We start from the raw sequence: 20094 nt of genomic DNA, 5'->3' as shown, positions 1-20094 counted from the left end.
ATCGAGTAGCTCATTAGGAAACACATTCTCATTCTTAAATAGTAGTAGCCCATACCATTTTGAGCCATAGCCCATTGGGTAAAGTTATTAGTTGGCCCGTTAACTTAAAAAAAAAATACAAAATGATTCACTAAAAATACTTTATAATTATTTGGAACTAAAATGTATTAAGTCAAGTACGAGCAGTTTGTTGATTAAGAGAATATACATCATGAGCTAGCCCTTGAGACTATATATGTCTGAAACTGCAAATCAACATGCATATATTCATACAGTTTATGATCAGTCTTCCATCAAGTAATGTCCAGACAGATTATCCATTATAGCCAAATGCATGTTCTCCGACGGCTTCCAGTGCCGCTTCCTTTGGTTTATGAACCAGTTGTTGATTTGCTTCTGATCCAGCCCCGTCGTTTCAGCCAGCGATATTTTATCCGCTTCCTGCATACCCTACTTCTTCTCAATATGTTTCAGCAATGCAATTAACAGTTTCACTCTATACAAACATGAGGCGCATCGTGTCGTATGCAAAACTCGGGTTAAACAAGTGCATGACATACAGTAAAAAACATCAAAAGCATATATAGAATGCAACAGTCCAAACGAGTTTGATCATTGCTATGGTCAGACTAGCAACGATCCACGATTGATAATGTGCACATTTGTCGATGGAGAAACTAACCGTTGGGTAAGGCCATTTGTAGTGAACGTTCCACCACTCGAGCAATGTTTGCCTGGCCTCCTTAGGCAGCTTACCTTTCTTCTTCTTCTTGGAGAATTCCAGCTTTAGGCTGTTAATGTGGCTACCATACCTACGCAAGAGCCGGTCCTTGAGCTCTCGGTCTTCAGTTTTCATCGGAGAGTCCTGCATTTCCGTCTCCCCACCACTCAACTCCTCATCGGACGACAAGCCACCATCATCTGTCCAAGACATTACACAAAATACACAAATACTTAGGGAAATAAAATAAAGGAATTTCAATTACATATATATCATTAGTAGTTCATAGGGAAGCTTGACTTATAACAAAATGACATAATTATGACTTTGTTCCTGTTAAATTATTACTTAATGAAAATATTTTTTATTTCCAAATTTAAGAAAGTAATTGTCTTTTATTTTTTTTCCTCATTTATGAATGGAGGGTAATTTGAAAATTCTTGAGGGTTTGGTCTGGTCTGGTGTGCAGAGTCAGTGCGGCCAAGAAATGGAAGCGACGCCACAGAAGATTAGAGGTATTACGCCACAAAGTCTAGACTCTAGTACCTGTATGGGCCTCCATTCGGCCGACCCCACGGATTTATTAATAGCTTTTTTTCTGTCTGCCGAACAACCGCCCATTTGGAGGGCCCAACATGTCAACTTGGACAGACAAAATATATATATCTACAAATGAGAAAATCAATTTGCAGAAAAAAGAAATTGTTTTTAAATCCAATTTTTACCGAATCTTTAAAACCCAAATTGAAAAATCCTCATTCGTTGAATCGAAACTCGTCTTGGAATATCCACTCTCATAAGTGATAGTTAGTATGAATGGGATGGTCAAAAACGAAACCTCGACGGTTAAAAATGAACGGTAAGAGATCCCTCCAATGATTAATATCAATTTGGACCCACAAAAGGAGAGGAGAGGGAGAGCAGACCAATACATAGAAACCTGGCACGAAGTTCAAAGATGTAGGAATGGACAAAGTAAATTAGGCCAAGAGAAGCAGCGTGTGTGTGTGTGCGCGCGCATGTGTGGGTAATTCAATGGTGGTGGGGCGGGTGTCTCAGCGGAAACCCCGGGCGTCCATGTGAAGTTCGACTTCGACCACCCGCCCTATCCGGGCTTTTCCCAATAAAGTCATATTGCTATTGCCCCACTCATTCCCGTGTTTTCTTGCATCCATTCCCCCATTATCACTATGGTGTAGTAGTCGTCCGGACCATCCCTCCCTCCCTCCCCTTACCAATTCTTTTTTTTCTTGCCACTCTCTACTCCACCCGTAATAATTCATCTTGTCTAGGTTTTCTTTACTCAATAATAATTTCTTATTTTATCTTTCTTCTTTCCTCAAATAATTCACCACAAAATAAGAAATAAATGAGAATAATTCTTTTAATTTAAGCTGCATCTTTGCTAATTTTCAAATAATGGCTAGAAACAACTCTACCTGACCTGACCCTATTAATTACGACACTGTGTTCATGTCTTGTTCACGCGCATACTTGTGTTAAAACAAGACACAAACGCGCATACTTCTGTTAAAACAAGACACAAACACATCATGACGGGAAAACATAAGAAGACCCTAGTAGATGCAAAGCCGACATCTCACATGATGAACTACAAAGGTAAGAGAAGATTGTAGACATCGATATGTATCTACAATTATGGGATGATCGATAGTGAAAATGCACAATAGGCCAAGACACCTACAAGGTGCTTTTATCATATTCTTGCATGCAAGACATGTAATAATATACACAGATGGTAAGACCGGGACAATGCAATTTTGGTACTTCATTTTGAAAATTTTGTGCAACTATGTATAAGAAGAGACGGGTCCATAAGCATGTTGACACATGAGGTTAAGTTCAGCAAAGTATCTGGACATGTTATGAGCAGAAATGTTGTCTGGACTAATCAACTCTCATAAAATTATATATAGTACCAAACTATCCTTAAGAAATTAATCTACAATTTCGGAAACCATTTAGCATCCTTTCATGAAATCCCTCAAATGAAAGACGAATGGACAACGTGCATAGACCAAATGGTAGGCAAAAAATTGAAAATTAGTCCATCAAACTACCGATATTAAAACAAAGAAAAGACCAGACAATCAAGCCAATGCCTAATGCAGACAGCATCTTGACACACTTGTAGTGAAACAATATCGACGCACGTGAAAATGTGCTTACACGACAATTTGAAGTGAACAACATTAACTTTTCTGCCTAACTGTATCTTAATATGCAAAAAGAGATCAAGAACCCACTCGAAAGCATTAAGATTTGAATTAAGAAAACAAAGCCCACACGAGGTCAGAATAAACACCTGAAAAGTTGTATTGTACTTTCAATCAAAAAATAACAAACCATTGTCAACCAAACCTTATCAAAACCCTTTCTCTTACATCACAAATATTTTAATCCATCATCTGCTAGCCTCAAACTTCTAAGGATGTTACATCCATACACTATATTATAATTGTGTGTGTAATGGTTATGACCTCCACCACTTGGAGATAGATATCAGACATCTTTTCTTGGATCAATAAGCACAAAAGAGAGCGACTTTATATTAACAAGTACATGTAAGTTCACAAATTAGACTAAAGTTTTTAAAGATTTATGCATGCAGTCTAACTCATATGATCAGATCCCAATTTTACTTAGTCACGGTGTGCTTTAATTATTTAAATAGCAACGACAGAGCCAACTAATCAAGAAAAAATATACAACAAATGTAAAAAGAAGCAGAATGCGATTGGCAGAACATCATATATATCCCATTTAAGCCACAGCAATGTCATGTGACACCGGTGTATATGATTCGCACACTACTATATATCTTATAATTAATAAGCATGAATATGTGTCAAAAATTAATTAAAAGACTGTCGTAAGTACATAATCTTTATTTTTCTGTAAGTACATCTCACTTTAATTGGAATGAATTATTTATTTGAGCAACTACCCTGATAAAGAAGACATAGCTTTAACTGACAACCAATCAGCAATTAGACAATTTCCGATGTTTATCTCTGATTGATCTTTCATGCACGCTGAGCCAACATATGAGCTATTGGAACTTGAAACTCTTTCAAGTAACCATTATCATAGTAATAATGCATATTTATATAGGCCATAACATCAGATGTAAGGAATAAAATATGCACATTTACTCCACAACTGAGACAACTTTTCAATCTTATGTCATAAGTTGTAATAAGTAAGACATTTACTAAAACATTTTAGGAAATTCACGAAAAAATCATGAAACTCAACTGCAGATAATTATTTTCTCTCCCAGTTGAATGTAAGGTGTATTTGTCAAAAATATAAAAGAAAAGAAGAAACAGAAAGGACATATTTCCATATATAGATGTAGTTAAGAAACACAAGGACAACATATTCCATACAAACAACGTTTTTCTCCAGACAAGATCAGATGCTGCACACTGTAAAACACGGAGATGTGACAAATAAGACCAGAGGAGCAAGCATAAGGCAGAAGCACAGAATGAGTGCTCATTCATTTATGGAGAACGTTCAATTTCATCAAACCTAGGAAAGTTTGTAAAGAATTTTATGTGTTCTTTTTATTTTTCCTAGAAACAAGGATACAATTGTTTGAAAACTTAGTTTTACAATGTGGTTCTCATTTCTTAAACCTCTTTTTTCCATTTGACGGAGCTCAAGATCATTGACATCTAGCATACTCATGGTAAAAAAACATGACACCCACAAAAGACACACTGACAAGCCACCCTATAGTAATCGTTCATTTTTCACCACCCAACAGGCCGTGATCGATTACCTCCGAGTATAAGTCGCAGTTATAGAAGTAAACTAAAGAGGTTACATTTTTTAATCTGCATTTAATTAAGGTAATGCATATATAGAATTCACAAACCTAACACAATAAATTTTAATATAAACATTAGCAACATATCATCCATTGTTGCAATATTATACCTAAAAGATAAATCCATAAACCTCACTTTCCTAGATATTATTCCAAATAAAAGCATGCTTTAGAAGCCCTGCCTGTCTAAAGGTACAAGGATCAAAAAAATGAAAACATACATACATATGTATATATATATATATATATAGAGAGAGAGAGAGAGAGCATGATATATTCAACTAAATTTTTTTCTTCGAATTATCAGAAAATTCAAAGACAGTATGGAAATTTAATACCACCCACATGACCCATGTATTAGTTCCTAGTATAGTCTATAATCTAAGTGAATGTAATGAAAAGAAAAGGAAGTAGTACTGTTTGGAGAAAAAGAAACCAGTGTTGGGCATGTCATCTGCACTCTGATAAGTCAAAATCAGAATCTCTCTAGCTATGAATGGCTTAATATCAAGCTTTAATTTCTTCTGACAAAAAAACCAAAGACCAAGGTAGAAAAGGAAAACGATAATAAATAAACAGACCCGAAGACAAGAGTAACTGGGAGAGTGAACTTAAAACCTTACAAGAAAACTGCACTAAATGGAAAAAGAAAAGAGAAAGAAGAAGAGAAAGTGTCAACATGACTGTTGTAAGTTTTACTACAGATCACCGCTTGACTTTTCGTTTAAGGTTTACTACTTCCTATACAAACAGGAAACGGAAACACACATGTTACATTTCAGACACATATATCCTTAGATACACCAAACGAAACAAGCATATGGTTAACATAGCCAGAAATGTAAGAGGAAGAACAGTTCATAGCAGTTCTCTTTCAATTTTAGGGTTTTTGTTTGTTGGTGTCGATTCAGGCATGAATCGTTTTGTGATGAGTTGAGTAATGATTACTCTTGCATGAAGGGAATTAAGTGCTACCACACTTTGACACATACATAGAGTGAGATGGATGAAACCAAGGCCAAGGATTTCTCAAGTTCAACCATTCATGTCGCGCACAAACACATACATACACGCATGTGTGTGTGAGAGAAAGAGAGAAGATGGATGGTTACCCTTGCAAAGATTGACGAGTTGAGTTTCGATCTTGTTGAGGAAGGAGGTTGCTTCATCGAATGGCCTCGACAAATCCGTCTTGTACTTCACCAAGATGTCACAGTACGTTTCCTTTGAAGAGAAAATCAAAATCTGGAAATCATTCAAGTCCTTAAACAGAAATCAGAATTTACTATATATAGCTGCAGTAGGACGACGATGACGAGAAGATGGTCAAAATTCAAGATGCCAACATAAAATAACTCGGCCTAGAGATATGTTTTTGCTGCTATCTCTGTGTTTTTAATGGGTTGGAGAGAGAGAGAGGGAGAGAGAGAAACCATAAACTCGTCGAGTTCAGGATCGACTCCTAAGCACATCGAAACTGCGTCTTGTTTGGACAAGTCTTTTTCTCGCCTGATTTCGTCCAGTAAACGCGCTATCTCGGGGGGGGCTCCAACCTGAAAATTTTTTGAAAATCACAGCTCACAAGAATTCGCAGCAGAAAACAGTCTGCCCCAGAAATCATTAATTTACTATTTCCTTGTATTAACCACACAGCCAAAAAAAAACTACTCACAAACAGCACCACCACCACTTAGGTTTAATTTTCTGGCAGAAAAACAGGAAACCAACACCTGCAACTATCAAAAGACCTAATCAAAAATCATTCAAAGAAAAAGGAAACCTTTTGGCAATCGATATAAGCATCAAGTAGCTTGGGATAGGAAGGATGAGAAGCAATTTTAGCCTTGATCAAGCTGGAAGCCTGCTCGTCATCATGATCTCCTTCTCTTGGATTCTGAACATTAACAGAAGCTGATTCCGACACCACCGAACACTGGAATCCCAATTCCTCCGCCGAATCAAACACCGGAATGTTCCGATGGTAATAATCGCCGGAGGGAACCATGGAATCGTAATGATACTGACCGTACTCCGCCGCAATCATGAGATTCTCGGGAGACAATAAAGCCTTGTCTGCATAATCATCACTACCCGTTGAGGGATTAATCCCATACATTCCATCCATACGAACAGGTATACGAATACTGCAAGAAGCTGGATTCTTTGTTCCTAGCTAGAAAGGTGTTGTTGTACAAGATGATGATGATGACCCCTTGTGTTGGATCCTTTCAAGGTTTGGAGCAGTACATGGAATGTGATGGTTTGAGTTGTGATTATTTTGGGAGAAGAAACAACATACAAGAATGAAGATGCTCAAGGTGAGGTTGAGAACTGGGAGTGGGAGCTGCTGAGGCTGAGTGAGGGGTACGGGGGGAGGCCCATTCTTTCTATTATTATTATTTTTATTTTTTTTTCTGTTTTCATATATACTTAGTATAATGGACTTCTTTTTTCCTCTTTTTATTTGCTTTTTGCAAAATAAATGTGCGCTGTAGTCTATTGGCTGACAGAAAGCATTTAATTTTTCAATTTTATGTATATAAGTCAATATTAGGGTGGACTGATCATATAAATTAATTTTGATGAGAAAATATTGATGATGATGATGATGATAGGTCAGAGTGATCAGTAAGAGAGTTGGGATTTAAATAATAAAAAATAATACTTAGTTGCCAGAAATAAGTTATTGGATATTTTAAACATGACATTTCATTCGCCCCGCAAATATACCCTCTTACATATATTTATATATATAATATTGATAATTATAATAATAATAAGACAAAATCTTATATTTTGGTTTTGTATTCTTAGGATGGCATTTTCAAAATATTCAAATATTAAAATGCTAAATTTACTTCATCATATTTATAATGTTGTGCACCTTTAATCCACTATTCATTCAATAATTTATAATTAGGTCGAAATTTGACCACGTGTGGCTCAAAAATGAGAGATTTTTCAATATTAGAACAAAATAAAGCATATTTTTTTTTATGTAAGAACTGAAATTGCTACCTATATGATTTATTATTAATTATTCTTAATACATAGATATATTCATCGAATCGATATAATATTTTAAAAAAAAATTATAAGATTAATATCAACACTCTTAATTTATAGAATTAAAATTTAGAAATTGAGGTTTATATATAGAGTTGGTAAACTTTCAATTATACGTCCTATAAAATAAAAGGTGGCGTCAATTTTAGTTATATATGTTTGATAAATAGTGAATTTAGTTCTTACGCATAAAAACTTGGGAAATTTCCATCCAAAGTTAAAATTCCCAAATTTAGTCACGTGATCAAATTCAGATCAATTTGAAAAAAGTTTAGTGAACAATGTACCAAAATTACATAAACCTATTAAAATGTATAATTAATAGGATAGAGTGAATTTATCATCTTAATATGTGAGTGTGGTGAGAAGGTGACAAATATAACTATTATCAATTAATGTACCATTTCTCTTTGTTCCATCTTCTTCCTGTCCTTTCACTTTCCATTGTTAATTTAATTATTTTTCATGTGTGCTTATTAGCGTTAATTACAATTTACACATGATCAAGATGCTTAAGCTGCCCATATCAAACTCTTAACAAACTTTAATATAAATTAGCCGCTTCAGCAAGTTCAATGAATTTTCCTAATAAAAAATATTTAAATGTGGTAACTTTTTTTAAATTAGGTTAATCATGGTAGAGTTAATCAAATTTAATATTTTAAATAATAATAATTATAATAATGTTGTTTCTACTCGGTGCTAAGAAACAAAAATATAGAACTACTTTCTATTAGAACTTAAACCTTATTTTTTATGTTATTAATAATAAAATGTATAAACATACATAAATATTTGAAGCATCAAAAAATAAATTGAAGCACACACATCGTCGACATCGAGTCTGTTGCTACTGCTAGCTGAACATAGAATAATAAAGTTAGGATTAAAGGTAATATTACTTCTCTAACTTCAGGTAATTCTTATTTTAGTTCCGTAATTTATTAGGTTTCTATTTTAGTTTTTTATAATTTAAAAAAAGCTCAATTTTAATACACATTTGATCGAAAATTTGCCTCAGAACGGAAAAAAATCACATGGCCTTAGCATGACTTTTTAAATTGGGAGTTTCGTTTTTATTGACTTAAAAAGCGACGTGGCGATGACATGGCGAGGACGTTGGGTCATGTGACTTTTTAAACCAATAAAAACGAAACCCCTAATTTAAAAAGTCACGTGAAGGCCATGTGACTTTTTCTGGTGACTGTGGCAAATTCCCGACCAAATTTGTACCAAAATTGAGTTTTTTTAATTTATAGATGACTAAAATGGAACCCTAGTAAACTACGGGACTAAAATGAGAATTGCCTGGAGTCAGGGGACTAAAATTGCCTTTAATCCATAAAATTATAAATATATTAATTAATTAGACATATATATATATATATATAAATCTCCTGTAAAATTAAAATGGGTATGTAACGAGTGAGACTAAAGTTGAAAGGTTGTGAAAACGTAGGTATATATAAGTGCAAGTGCAGCAAATGAAAAAGTTATTCTAACTTTATTAGGTATAATTTAGTAACTATAAGGAGTAAAAAATGCGTATGGTAAGTATATAGGAATAATTCTTTGTTCCATGAAACTAAATAAACAAAATTATATTAATGCCTTTTTTTCAGGGATCGTGAAATTGAAGCCCCCCCCCCCCCCCCCCCCCCCCCACAAAAAAAAACAAAAATAAACTCAAATCCAATTATATGGATATGCTTCTCTTCCTAAATGCCTTATTTCTACAGTACGTAATTAATTAGACTCCTACTCTGTTTAATTAATTAACTGCAATTCTCTCTATATAGTTGGAATGAATTAGCTTAGTTTAGTTGTTATTTGATACAATCAGTCTTGGCGTTTCTAAATTTTGATTTTTCAAACTCCCATGCAAGATCCATCTAATTTTGTATTCTCTGAAATTAATGTAATGAAAAAACTAGCAACACTTGTTAAAAATGATTTATATAAATTCTTCATCATTGTGAAATGTTCGATTTGAGTATCCTATCACAAAATTTCACTAATTTTTTTTTAAAGAAAAAAATCAGCAAGTACCCATCGATCCATCATAGTAAATCATTAAACTAATCTTAAAAAAATAAAAATTATTCATTAAATTATAAACGATCAAAGTTTAAAAATCATGATAAATCAATACGTTTTACCACGGCCAAACAAGACTAATATGGAAAGTTTAATTTTTCACCACAATTAATCTAATGCTTGTTATGTTTGAGCTGTTGGCTAAATATTTATCATAATTTCTTAACTATAATAAGTATTTTGTCATCACCTAAAAATAATAATCATTGCACAATCATAATTAATTAATATAAATAATAATTTTTTATATTTTTAAACATGATAAATAATTATGACAAAAAGTTTATATATTTCTTCTAGTGCTACTATCACAAGCTGATTTGTCTGTGCTTTTTATTATGGGGAAGACCCCATGAATAATTACCATGATATAGTCAGAAAAAATATCCTTAATTCTACTTATTTATTCCACAAATAATAATTCTCTTTGATTACTTAGTTTTATTATTAATTTTCTATTAATACACATTCATTTGATTTTTCAATTAAAAATATAATAAAAATTTAAATCATACACTCGTATCGAGCGTGCATCAATCTCTAGTGTTTAATTAATAATACAATCATATAACTTACTTTACGAGAGACACAATTAATTCTACTTAAAACTATTATCTCGATGATCTGTATGGAATAACTTACAACAACTATAAGAAGAGAAAATTTTAGCCTCAGTCGAAAATGTTCAAATTTAAACTAGTTACACGATAAATACAATATAATTATTATATAAATTAATGTATAATTCAAAAAGAATAACCACCCTATAATAAATTTTGTATGTAATTAATTATATTTGATTAAACCTAATTTGTATAATGATTAATTTTAACTTACCTGACTAAGGAAGATACGACAATCATTTATTTGCTTTTGCGGGTTATAATTAGTGTTTGTATTCCTTATGTCGAAGGAATTAATTCCTAAAAAAAAGAAAATATTATTAATTAGAACAGTAAACAGCAATTAATTTTTAATTAAGTAGGTTTTGGGGGGGCGGGGGGTGTAAGGTTATTTATTCTGTTGGTGTGAGTCGCATGGGCGATGGGGTGAGTCTGAAAAAGTATTTGTAGAGTGCAGAAGCTAAGCAAAACAAAACAAGTTGGGGTGGGAAGCAATCCTTTGATTGATTGATTGATTTGATTTGATGTGTTGGCAGTTAAAGCTGCGGGAGCATGGACCAGCTGGACCGTGCTCCGCTTCTCCTTTTACCTAAACCATATTTTTAACCCTTACCCTTCTTTTCTTTTTTCATTTAATTATATCATATATTTCGAAGAACATTTCTCTGATTTTCATTTAGAATTAAAAAAAAAAACAGATGTTGATTTAATATATAATAAATATTATAATATTTAACATGCAATTAATTAGTTGAATTTTTTTAATTTTCCAATTTAATGATAAGGTTGTGGCTACACGAATTAAAAACTAACTATTATAAAATATTTCTTTCATCAAAACTTATTGAGATATTATCTAACTTTATCGGTTTTATTTCACCGACCAACCCATTAATAAATCAAGCTCAACTATAAATAATAAAAGATAATGTTAGCAAAGAAAATATCAAATAATAATTATAGAATTATATTAATAATATACCGTAAGTGACAATAACTATCATATTGTCCCAATTGGAAAATTATTAGTCCAAAAAATTGTTTGAGCTGTTATAGCCAATTAGGGTTATAACATCACTACACTGAGTCAATGACAACAAAAAGTCTCGTTGCCTAAAATTTAATGTAATTATACATAAATTTAATATGTTTTGTAAAATTACATCTACTATTTTTAGACACAATTTTATGTATAATCTTTTTGTCATTAATTCTTAATTGGGACAACATTTATAAAATAATTGTCACTTTTAAAATCATTATAATGACAAAAATATTATGGGCTGGCTACCATTATTTTATAATATAATCAGAATAAGCAACAAACTCTATATTTTCAGTAAAATTTTAACTCGTAAATTTGAGATAAAATTAATTAATTATATATATATATAACCACTGTATTGATCAATAACATATGAATAGTGCAATTAATTGAATATGATGAAACTTGATTCGAATAAAAAACTCGAATTTCCTTTTTTCCCCCTAAAATGGTGAAAATGACACCCAATTGTTGGCAACTGCACTTTGATGAATTTATCGAGCATATGCAATATTTCATGGAGTACGTGCATAATTCTTAAGTGATGAAAGGACATATTTGTTATTCCACATCGAGTTTTACAAGAGCACTCAGCTGGAAGTATAGTCAATAAAGATTAATAGGTCTATTTCACACAAGTCATTAGTTCTAATCTGCCAGACACTGAGTTTACTATTTTCGCCTCCAACATGTGTCTATTTTACTCTTTAGGATGTTCGTATTTGTTAGAGAATATATTATAAATATCCCGCCCCAAAATAAATGAGATATTTATATAGTGTTTCAATTTACTTTTTGGTATTTTGTTTTATTTTGTACAGATAGAAAGAGAAAAATAAAAGTAAATAAATATGTGTTGGAGACTGTGTATGTTTGGATATAATTTTTTTAGATAATTTAATATAATTTAAAAATAAGTGCGATATATTTGATGTTAGTTTTGGAAAATATTGTCAAATTATGTTTTTTATATATATATATATATATATATATTTATATATATGTATAAATTGTTATTGTAGGTTTAATATTGTGTTTATACTCTTTTATAACTGAAAAGAGGCTAATTGATGTTCTTACACAAAATTGGACTGCATTTAAAGCCACTAATCATTTTTTTCAATTTGAAATTTTCTATTTCTTTCTTTTTTTAATAATATAATTTATCATCATAAATCATAATTATCTGCACTTTATCACGGTTAAAATAAAATCATAAATAATAAAAAATTTAATTTTAATTATTAAAAAATAATTAACTCAATATTTCATTAACCAGAAAAAAATATTATTGACTACAATAATAGTGGCTATAGCTAAAAACCATAGTAAATGACTACTATTAACTATGGTTAAATAAAATCAAAGTAAAAAAATTAATTTTTTCAGTATGAAAAAATTATTTACCAAGGCTAAGAGTCATGGTAAAAACATTTGTCATAGCTTTTAGCCATGACAAATATTTTTAGCTTACGGGCAAAATATTTTTTCAGTTGCATAAAATAAGGACATAATTTGTTTTGGTATCACAATTATGGTAGGTGACACGTTTAGTCTCATAAAACTCAAAATCACGTCTTTTTAGTTCCAAAAAAATTTGATTTTGGGCCTTTTTGCTGCAAAGTTATAACGCATTTTTAATTCCAAATAATGTCTTTTTAGTCCAAAAATCAAAAGGCTAGTAACTTTTTGGAAACTAAAAATACGTGATTATGAGTTTTATAGAACTAAAAGCAACAACAGTTGTAGTTGTGATACCGAAACAAATTTTGACATTGTTTTATGGGACTAAAAAAGCATTTTGCCTTTTTAGCTACTCTCGCAAAAATTATAATCAACCGTCGTTGCATTGCCATGGTCAATAACTTTTAATTAGAATTGTTTATTATTATTAGTAATGATTAATTATAATTAAATGTTATAATTCTCTGCTGATTTTATATATTTAAAAATATATAGATACTCGTAGATTGCGCCAAATTTGCAAGTTATACATAAATAGTAGGACAGGAAGCACAGTACATAAGAGAAACAACAAAACAAATATTCACATGTTGAATGCAAGCTGAACCAAAGTTGTTAGACATCATGATGACCAATAAGACAACACTTCTTTTGCCTGTATCCTTATTCTTGGATGCTCTCTACCACCTTATTACTATTGTAATAAGTTTGACAATATTGCCTCAATCTCCATTAAAGATGTTATTAGGGTTGTAATATGAACTTTTAGGAGTAAGAATTAAACAATAATAATAGTACGTAATAACCATCTAGCCTTAAGTTAAATGTGAGCCTAAACGAGTTTTTTGGTTAAACATGAAAGTGGGAACTGTAACCGGGGGGTTATTCTAAACAGTTTAGATGTTAATTAGTATGGATATATATGATTAAAATGTTTAGGTAGCCCAAGTGGTGTATTTCAACTGTAAACTCGCAACCAGAACAATGACTGTCGTACAAGCCAATAATCTCGTCCTTGACTATTACAACAAGAATTATTATTGCAACACAAGATGAAGGAAAAGATATGTGTACCTGCAGGTGCATGGTGGTATATATATATGGTTTGCAGGCAGCAGATGGGGATGGAGCAGTTTTCTTGGTGTGAGGGTTGTGGTGATGGGATTGAACAGTAGGGACAGATGAGCAATGAATTAGTTCACAAGGCATCATCTGCGGCTGACAAAATCCTCATACACAGTTACATACGTTAAACATTTGTGGTGAGAAGGGCGGGGACTATACTGTCGTGTCATTGCAGCTGCACTTGTTTTGTTTTGGGGGAGGGTAGATGAGTTGCTAAGTTGGTTGGATCATGGATGGAGAACCCTCACATATATAGACATAAAGAGACGTGAAAATTCTTTCAAGTGGGAATTTCTTTTGCCACCTTTTCAACACTGAGTGACAACGTAGCTTATTGCGATGATGGAATTTTCAATCCGTCTGAGCTGTCCTCTAATTTAATCATAGTTGTTTAATTATAAATTTTAATGTTGTGGAGAACTTAAAAATATGGGGGAGTTGTGAATTATGAGATCGAAACAAGAGTTAGACTTTTTAGCAATTACCCAAGATATAATGACTTACAATCTCAAAGTAGTAGCACTACAAATCATGCGATATTTTGAAACTCTCGTATTAAAAAGGCAACATGCTTTAGACTTGAAATGCTCTAAAATGCCTTTAAGTTAAAAGAATGAACTTATCAAAATAGAGCGAATTGGGGGACCTATTTATAGAAGTTGGAAATGTATCATCCAATCGACATGTCCGTCAGAAAAGTTACATTTGAAAGGTTATAAACTTTCATCCGAATAGACGCATCATTTCATTCAAAGAATATACTATTTCACTCAAATGGCCATATCGTTTCATTCAAAGGGTTTCACCCAACGGACACATCATTTCAACCAAAGGACACACCTATCTGTTGATTAGGCACGGTTGCATGATGATTGAGCACCATCAAGCATTATCCACGTGTCAAGAGCTTGTTATGCATCTGCATCGTTACCAATAACTTATTATGATTTAATTTGATCGAGATAAATTTATTCGTTAATTTTTGATTCATCACTTCCCAACATTTAATTGATTCTTAGAAATTAATTATTGATGATTCATGTATATATAATTGATTGAGACAACTTTTTAAGCAAGTTAAGCACAACCCATATACATAACATTTGCAGGACATTTGGAGGGGTAAAAAAAATAATATTTTATTACAAAATATAGGTGTTTGTCTATTTAAATTTTTATGATGTCATCCATTTAGACATACAATGACACAATTCTTTAATAGATGTTCTTGGTATGAAATGATTGAAATTTTATGTATATCTATCTTCGTATTAAATATAACATATCAGTGTATGCTAAAAAAAAAATTAGAAAAGAATGATAAACTTTCTTACCTAAGTTCCTAATATACACAACATGACTAGGATGTAATTGAAATTTGTAGCAATCAATTTTTTTCTCATTATCTGGAGTCTCTAAAGTTAGCAAGAACCTTTCACTTCATTATATTCTTGATGCCCAAATGAACATGTCAACACAACACTAATGTATATATATATTTTAAATTATTAACATGAAAAAAAATAAAAAATATTTCAAGATATACATACAGCACAATGTTCAAATTTGACCGAAATTATCAACTGAGAGTCAATATTCTCTCCACGAGGACCAATCACCAATGACCCATTACAAAAGATAATTAAAGTCAAAACACGACGTGGACACACAGCACAATGTTCAAATTTGACCCAAGTCCTTGTCAACAGATGCCAAATTAAGACCAATCACGACTTGTGTTAGTTGTTAATTTATTTTGGGCACGTTTATTTTCTAATAATAATTGACTTTGCAACCCGCAAAGCACGATTACCCTTGAGCCACGTCTTCCCAAGGAAATAATGAAAGATTAACCCAGAAATACCTCTTATCAAGATTAAAAGGAAGGCCGACCAAATTAAGGTGCCTAGTAAAATGTATCAAAATGATTATCTCACGTGTTATATGATAATAGGCTTAAGCCCCCCACTTAATTAGGACATGATAATTAATAATAATCCATCTTCGGACTTATACCATTTTCTGGGGGAATTTATATTCCATTTAATTAGCTTTTGAAGAAATGATTGCTGAGTGCAAACTTTTAACCTTTCTGCTTTCAAAGATATTTGTCTTGAAAAGCAACGCATTATGGGGATTTTAATCTTCTTTATCTTTATTAGCCTTGCCTTTACCAGACCAAAATTCAATTTTATTGGGGTTTTTAGCATCTACATGGTCAAATTATACACTCATTAAAAAGTGTATTCTAGCTTCTTCACTCAATCCCCACAATAATTAGCTCAAATCCTATTAAATAATTTCCAGTTTTCCGGAAATCATAACTCATAATTAACTTATGCACTGAAACATTAAATTAAAATTTGAAAACATCAACTTTCAAAATTAATGCAGCCCACTTTACAATAATTAAGTTTTCTCAAATTATTCTCCAACATACTTATACAACATCTATTTAAATTAAATATTTATATAAATATAACTCGATACAAATTGTGATTGTGTCATGATGTGAATCAAGAATTGGAGGTCTGTGTTAATTTGACCGCATGGCCCATTATATAATGATAAAAGGTAAAAATAAATTTTTGACGGTTATCACTTCAAAAACGCCTCAAAAGAAACATGACATACACTAATAAATACATAATCCATATTTGTAATAATATGCAGCGAATATTTGATAAATCAATCAACCAACTGGTTATCAAAATTTTTAATTATAACTTAGTACGCTCTATATTAATCATATCATCCAAAGTAAAAGTGAGCTAAGGAGTTGTAGTTAAAGATTTGTGAAATGTAACAAAAATCAGGCAATATAATTAATTAATTGCATAATTTAAGTAGGGCAGAATGAAATATAATTGCAAAAGGATGTAGTTGTTGTAGTAGATACGACGTAGGATTGGACTGTTTTTGTGGTCAAAAGATTCTATTAGGCTATAGCCTTTTTGGGGAGAAGGTGACCATGTAATATTTTATGTGGGAGATAGATAGATGCGTAAGTGCAAATCAACTTCGAGCCTGTCCAAAAATGCTCGTAATCATCATTGCCATCAAAATCATTGAACTCTCGAACAACATTCCCATTAATGTGAATCCATAATAAAGATTTGTAATTTAATTTAGGAATAATTACCATCGTCACTTAAAATTTGATATAATTTTACGTAAATTGTATGTAATTAAAAAAATTATATTTAATATCATGATTTTTTTTATACAACATATAGATCTATCCGTTAGTCAAAATCGATCGAATTTATTGATATCAGCAAAAAATTAAATCGAAATTCATATTCACCCCCAATTGACTTATTACTTACTGATTTTAAGTCAAATAATTTTTTTCTAATCAAACTACCCTTATACATCTTTACACGGTAATGCATATGAAGATGTATGTTTGACTTGCAGCAGGTCAGTAATAAATTAATTGAAGGTAAACCTAAATTTTTCATTCTTTTTTGTTAATATACATAGATTCGATTAATTTTGATTAACCGAGTAGTTCATTTATTAAACATAAATAAATATTAAGGATACTAGATTTAATTTTTAAAATTATAATGAGTATATATATAATTATACTGAACCTTAAAAGAGAATAGTGTAATTATCCCTTTAATTTAATATTTCCACACATACTCTACTGATATTCTACGATGTTGTGATATTTATTAATTGTTGATTTTTGTCTATTTTTAACAATACATTAGGCAAAATATTATTTTGGTTCTATAAAATAAGGGAGGAAGTTTTTTTAGTACCATAATTATGACTAGTGATGCTTTTAATCCCATAAAATTCAAAATCACATCTTTAGTCTCGAAAAATGTGATTTTAGGCATCTCTAGAAAAAATATGGCTTTTCACTAATATTAATTATCATAATTAAAGTAAAAAATCATAGCAGATACTAATTAATTACAACTGCGAAATGGCTATTAGCTGTTGTTTTTCCAAATGCACGAGATCAAAATATTTGTTACAACTGTGGCAAATATTTTGACCATATATAAAATTATACAAATATTAATTAATCATAGTCAAAATTTAAGTTTTCACATCGATTTTATTTGATCATAGTCGATTGTATTGACTTATTATGATTTTTAAATAATTTATATTACGGAGAATAATCCATTTTTTTTTTAAAAAAAAGAAAGCAATGTTGGTCTTAAGGTGTTCCTAAATCAGATATTTTGGGGTTGTGTCCAATTAATAATATTTAATCTAATATAATGTTAGTCAAAACCGAATCAAAATGTTGATTGATGGGCTGTGTGGATTCTCTATAAACTACGTGCACTTGGGCCGAATCAAGAAAGTAAATAAAGTTGAATATCTAGGGGTTTGCATCTTCATTCGGCCCTTCCACTCCTTCAGTGCAAATCCGAACTAAAAACTTTGCTCATGGTACTTCTCCCTAGACCCATGCACACCCACTTCCCCACCAAAAAATACATTGAATTTGTGATAAAATTAAATTTCTCATCATTTGATCCATATAATTAATAACAATATCAAAATTTTATTTGATATTTTTATCATTATTTTTTAATATCATGGTCGCGCAACTTTCTTAGAATGATATGCTCGTACACTATAATTATCTCCATAAAATACGACCACATTTACATTCACTTCTTGTCACGGCACTTTGAGTGTTGTATTGTCATTAATATTTTATCATAAATTTAATTGTGTTTATATTAGGTAGAAATTAAGAGTACATTTAATCAAACACATTGTATCGAAAAAATTAAAATATAGAACACAAGAAAAGATATATACGGCCTACGTACGTACTATAACGGTGTAAGCAAATACAAGGAGATCTGATAGAGTTGTGGAAATAAAAAACAGATGGACCAATGAGATGATTCCCTCATCAAACATAAAACTTGGTCGCATTTTTGTTCGTTTGCACAAAAGGAAAAAAGCAACTCTAATGCATAAGTGGATAGTCCAACTGTAAATATTTGAACTCAAGGGTGCACCCATTAATGCATCCAACTAATGGGTTTTTTTTTGCATTTGAATTATTCAATTTATGGGTAAAAATTAGAATTTTATTTAATTTTTATATTGATGTTAGCAAATTTGAATAATGTTATTGGTAATTGGATTTGTCTCATGTTACATAACAACAAATGATAGGAATATTAAATATAACTTTCTAATTTTAGGAGGTTTAGTGTATAATTAGACCAAATATTAGAAGAGGGCATTATAACGATCATATAATAATATGTAAAATATTGAATATGTGTAATAAGAATAAATGAAAAACGAAAAGTAGATGTACATAGTATTTGTTTCTGGCCGACATTGAATACGCGATTTAGCACTAATGGATTTTGGAGTTGAGAAAGAGTTTGTTGAATTAGTGGATTCATCACATTCACACTCACACTCGCACTCGCACTACACCAAAGGAAAAAGAGACTCCAATACGTAAAGTTGATGCACCAAATTAAGAATACTAATACTTCATTTGTATGTAATTTGTAGTGGAAAATTACGTACGATATGTCACCAATCCTCAATCATCACCTCTCTCTCTCTCTCTGTATATATATATATCCAGGAACAATATTAACTCAATCATCAGCTACTTGTGTTCAATCTTAATTCTATCAAAATCAGCTGATCATATGTATATAGCAAGAATGTTTTGGAGTGAAGCGTCCCATGGTTCTTGAAACATATATCTCCACATGCTGAGTTATGGTCATGCATCCTCATCCCTGCAGGTTTGTGCCTGATGTTTTGGGGTGTATTGACGGAGATTTCGGCTAATACCAAGTAAACCGGCAAGTCAAAAAACGGCAATTAACGGAATGGGCTGCACTCGTCTTCTCTTGGCTTTTGTTTCTGCTGTCTCCTTTTCTTTGTATTTGGTGCAACTTTTTTGCTTATTTCCATTTCATGATATAAGATATTGTTAAATAAAGACTATTTTTCTTAAATTATGTTTTTCCGTAAGTTGCGAATTATATTTAAATGGATGAATTTGAGTTCAAATAATTTCATTATCATTTAATTTGAACTATATTTCGTAAAATATAAATAGGATTCAAATTCT

General features: G+C 31.4%; 1 protein-coding gene across 2 annotated transcripts; it reads right to left on the bottom strand.

The window, feature by feature from the left end:
* On the bottom strand, positions 148-14238 carry LOC105156624 (homeobox protein knotted-1-like 6). 2 transcript variants are annotated; one of them, XM_020699179.1, is made up of 6 exons: positions 13950-14238; positions 6361-6653; positions 6014-6133; positions 5693-5804; positions 683-921; positions 148-441 (listed from the first exon to the last, which is right to left on the bottom strand). In XM_020699179.1, exons 2-6 carry the CDS (start codon positions 6622-6624, stop codon positions 283-285), a joined length of 894 nt encoding a protein of 297 aa, XP_020554838.1. In that variant the 5' UTR covers positions 6625-6653; positions 13950-14238; the 3' UTR covers positions 148-282. The 2 variants fall into 2 exon arrangements, with proteins under 2 accessions (XP_020554838.1, XP_011071110.1); XM_011072808.2 differs by lacking the exon at positions 13950-14238 and having other exon boundaries at positions 6361-7147.

This window comes from Sesamum indicum, linkage group LG2 (genome assembly GCF_000512975.1).
Source record: "Sesamum indicum cultivar Zhongzhi No. 13 linkage group LG2, S_indicum_v1.0, whole genome shotgun sequence".
Lineage (NCBI taxonomy): Eukaryota > Viridiplantae > Streptophyta > Magnoliopsida > Lamiales > Pedaliaceae > Sesamum > Sesamum indicum.
The sequence above is the reverse complement of the archived record's forward strand: the minus strand, read 5'-3'. Positions and strand labels throughout refer to the sequence as shown.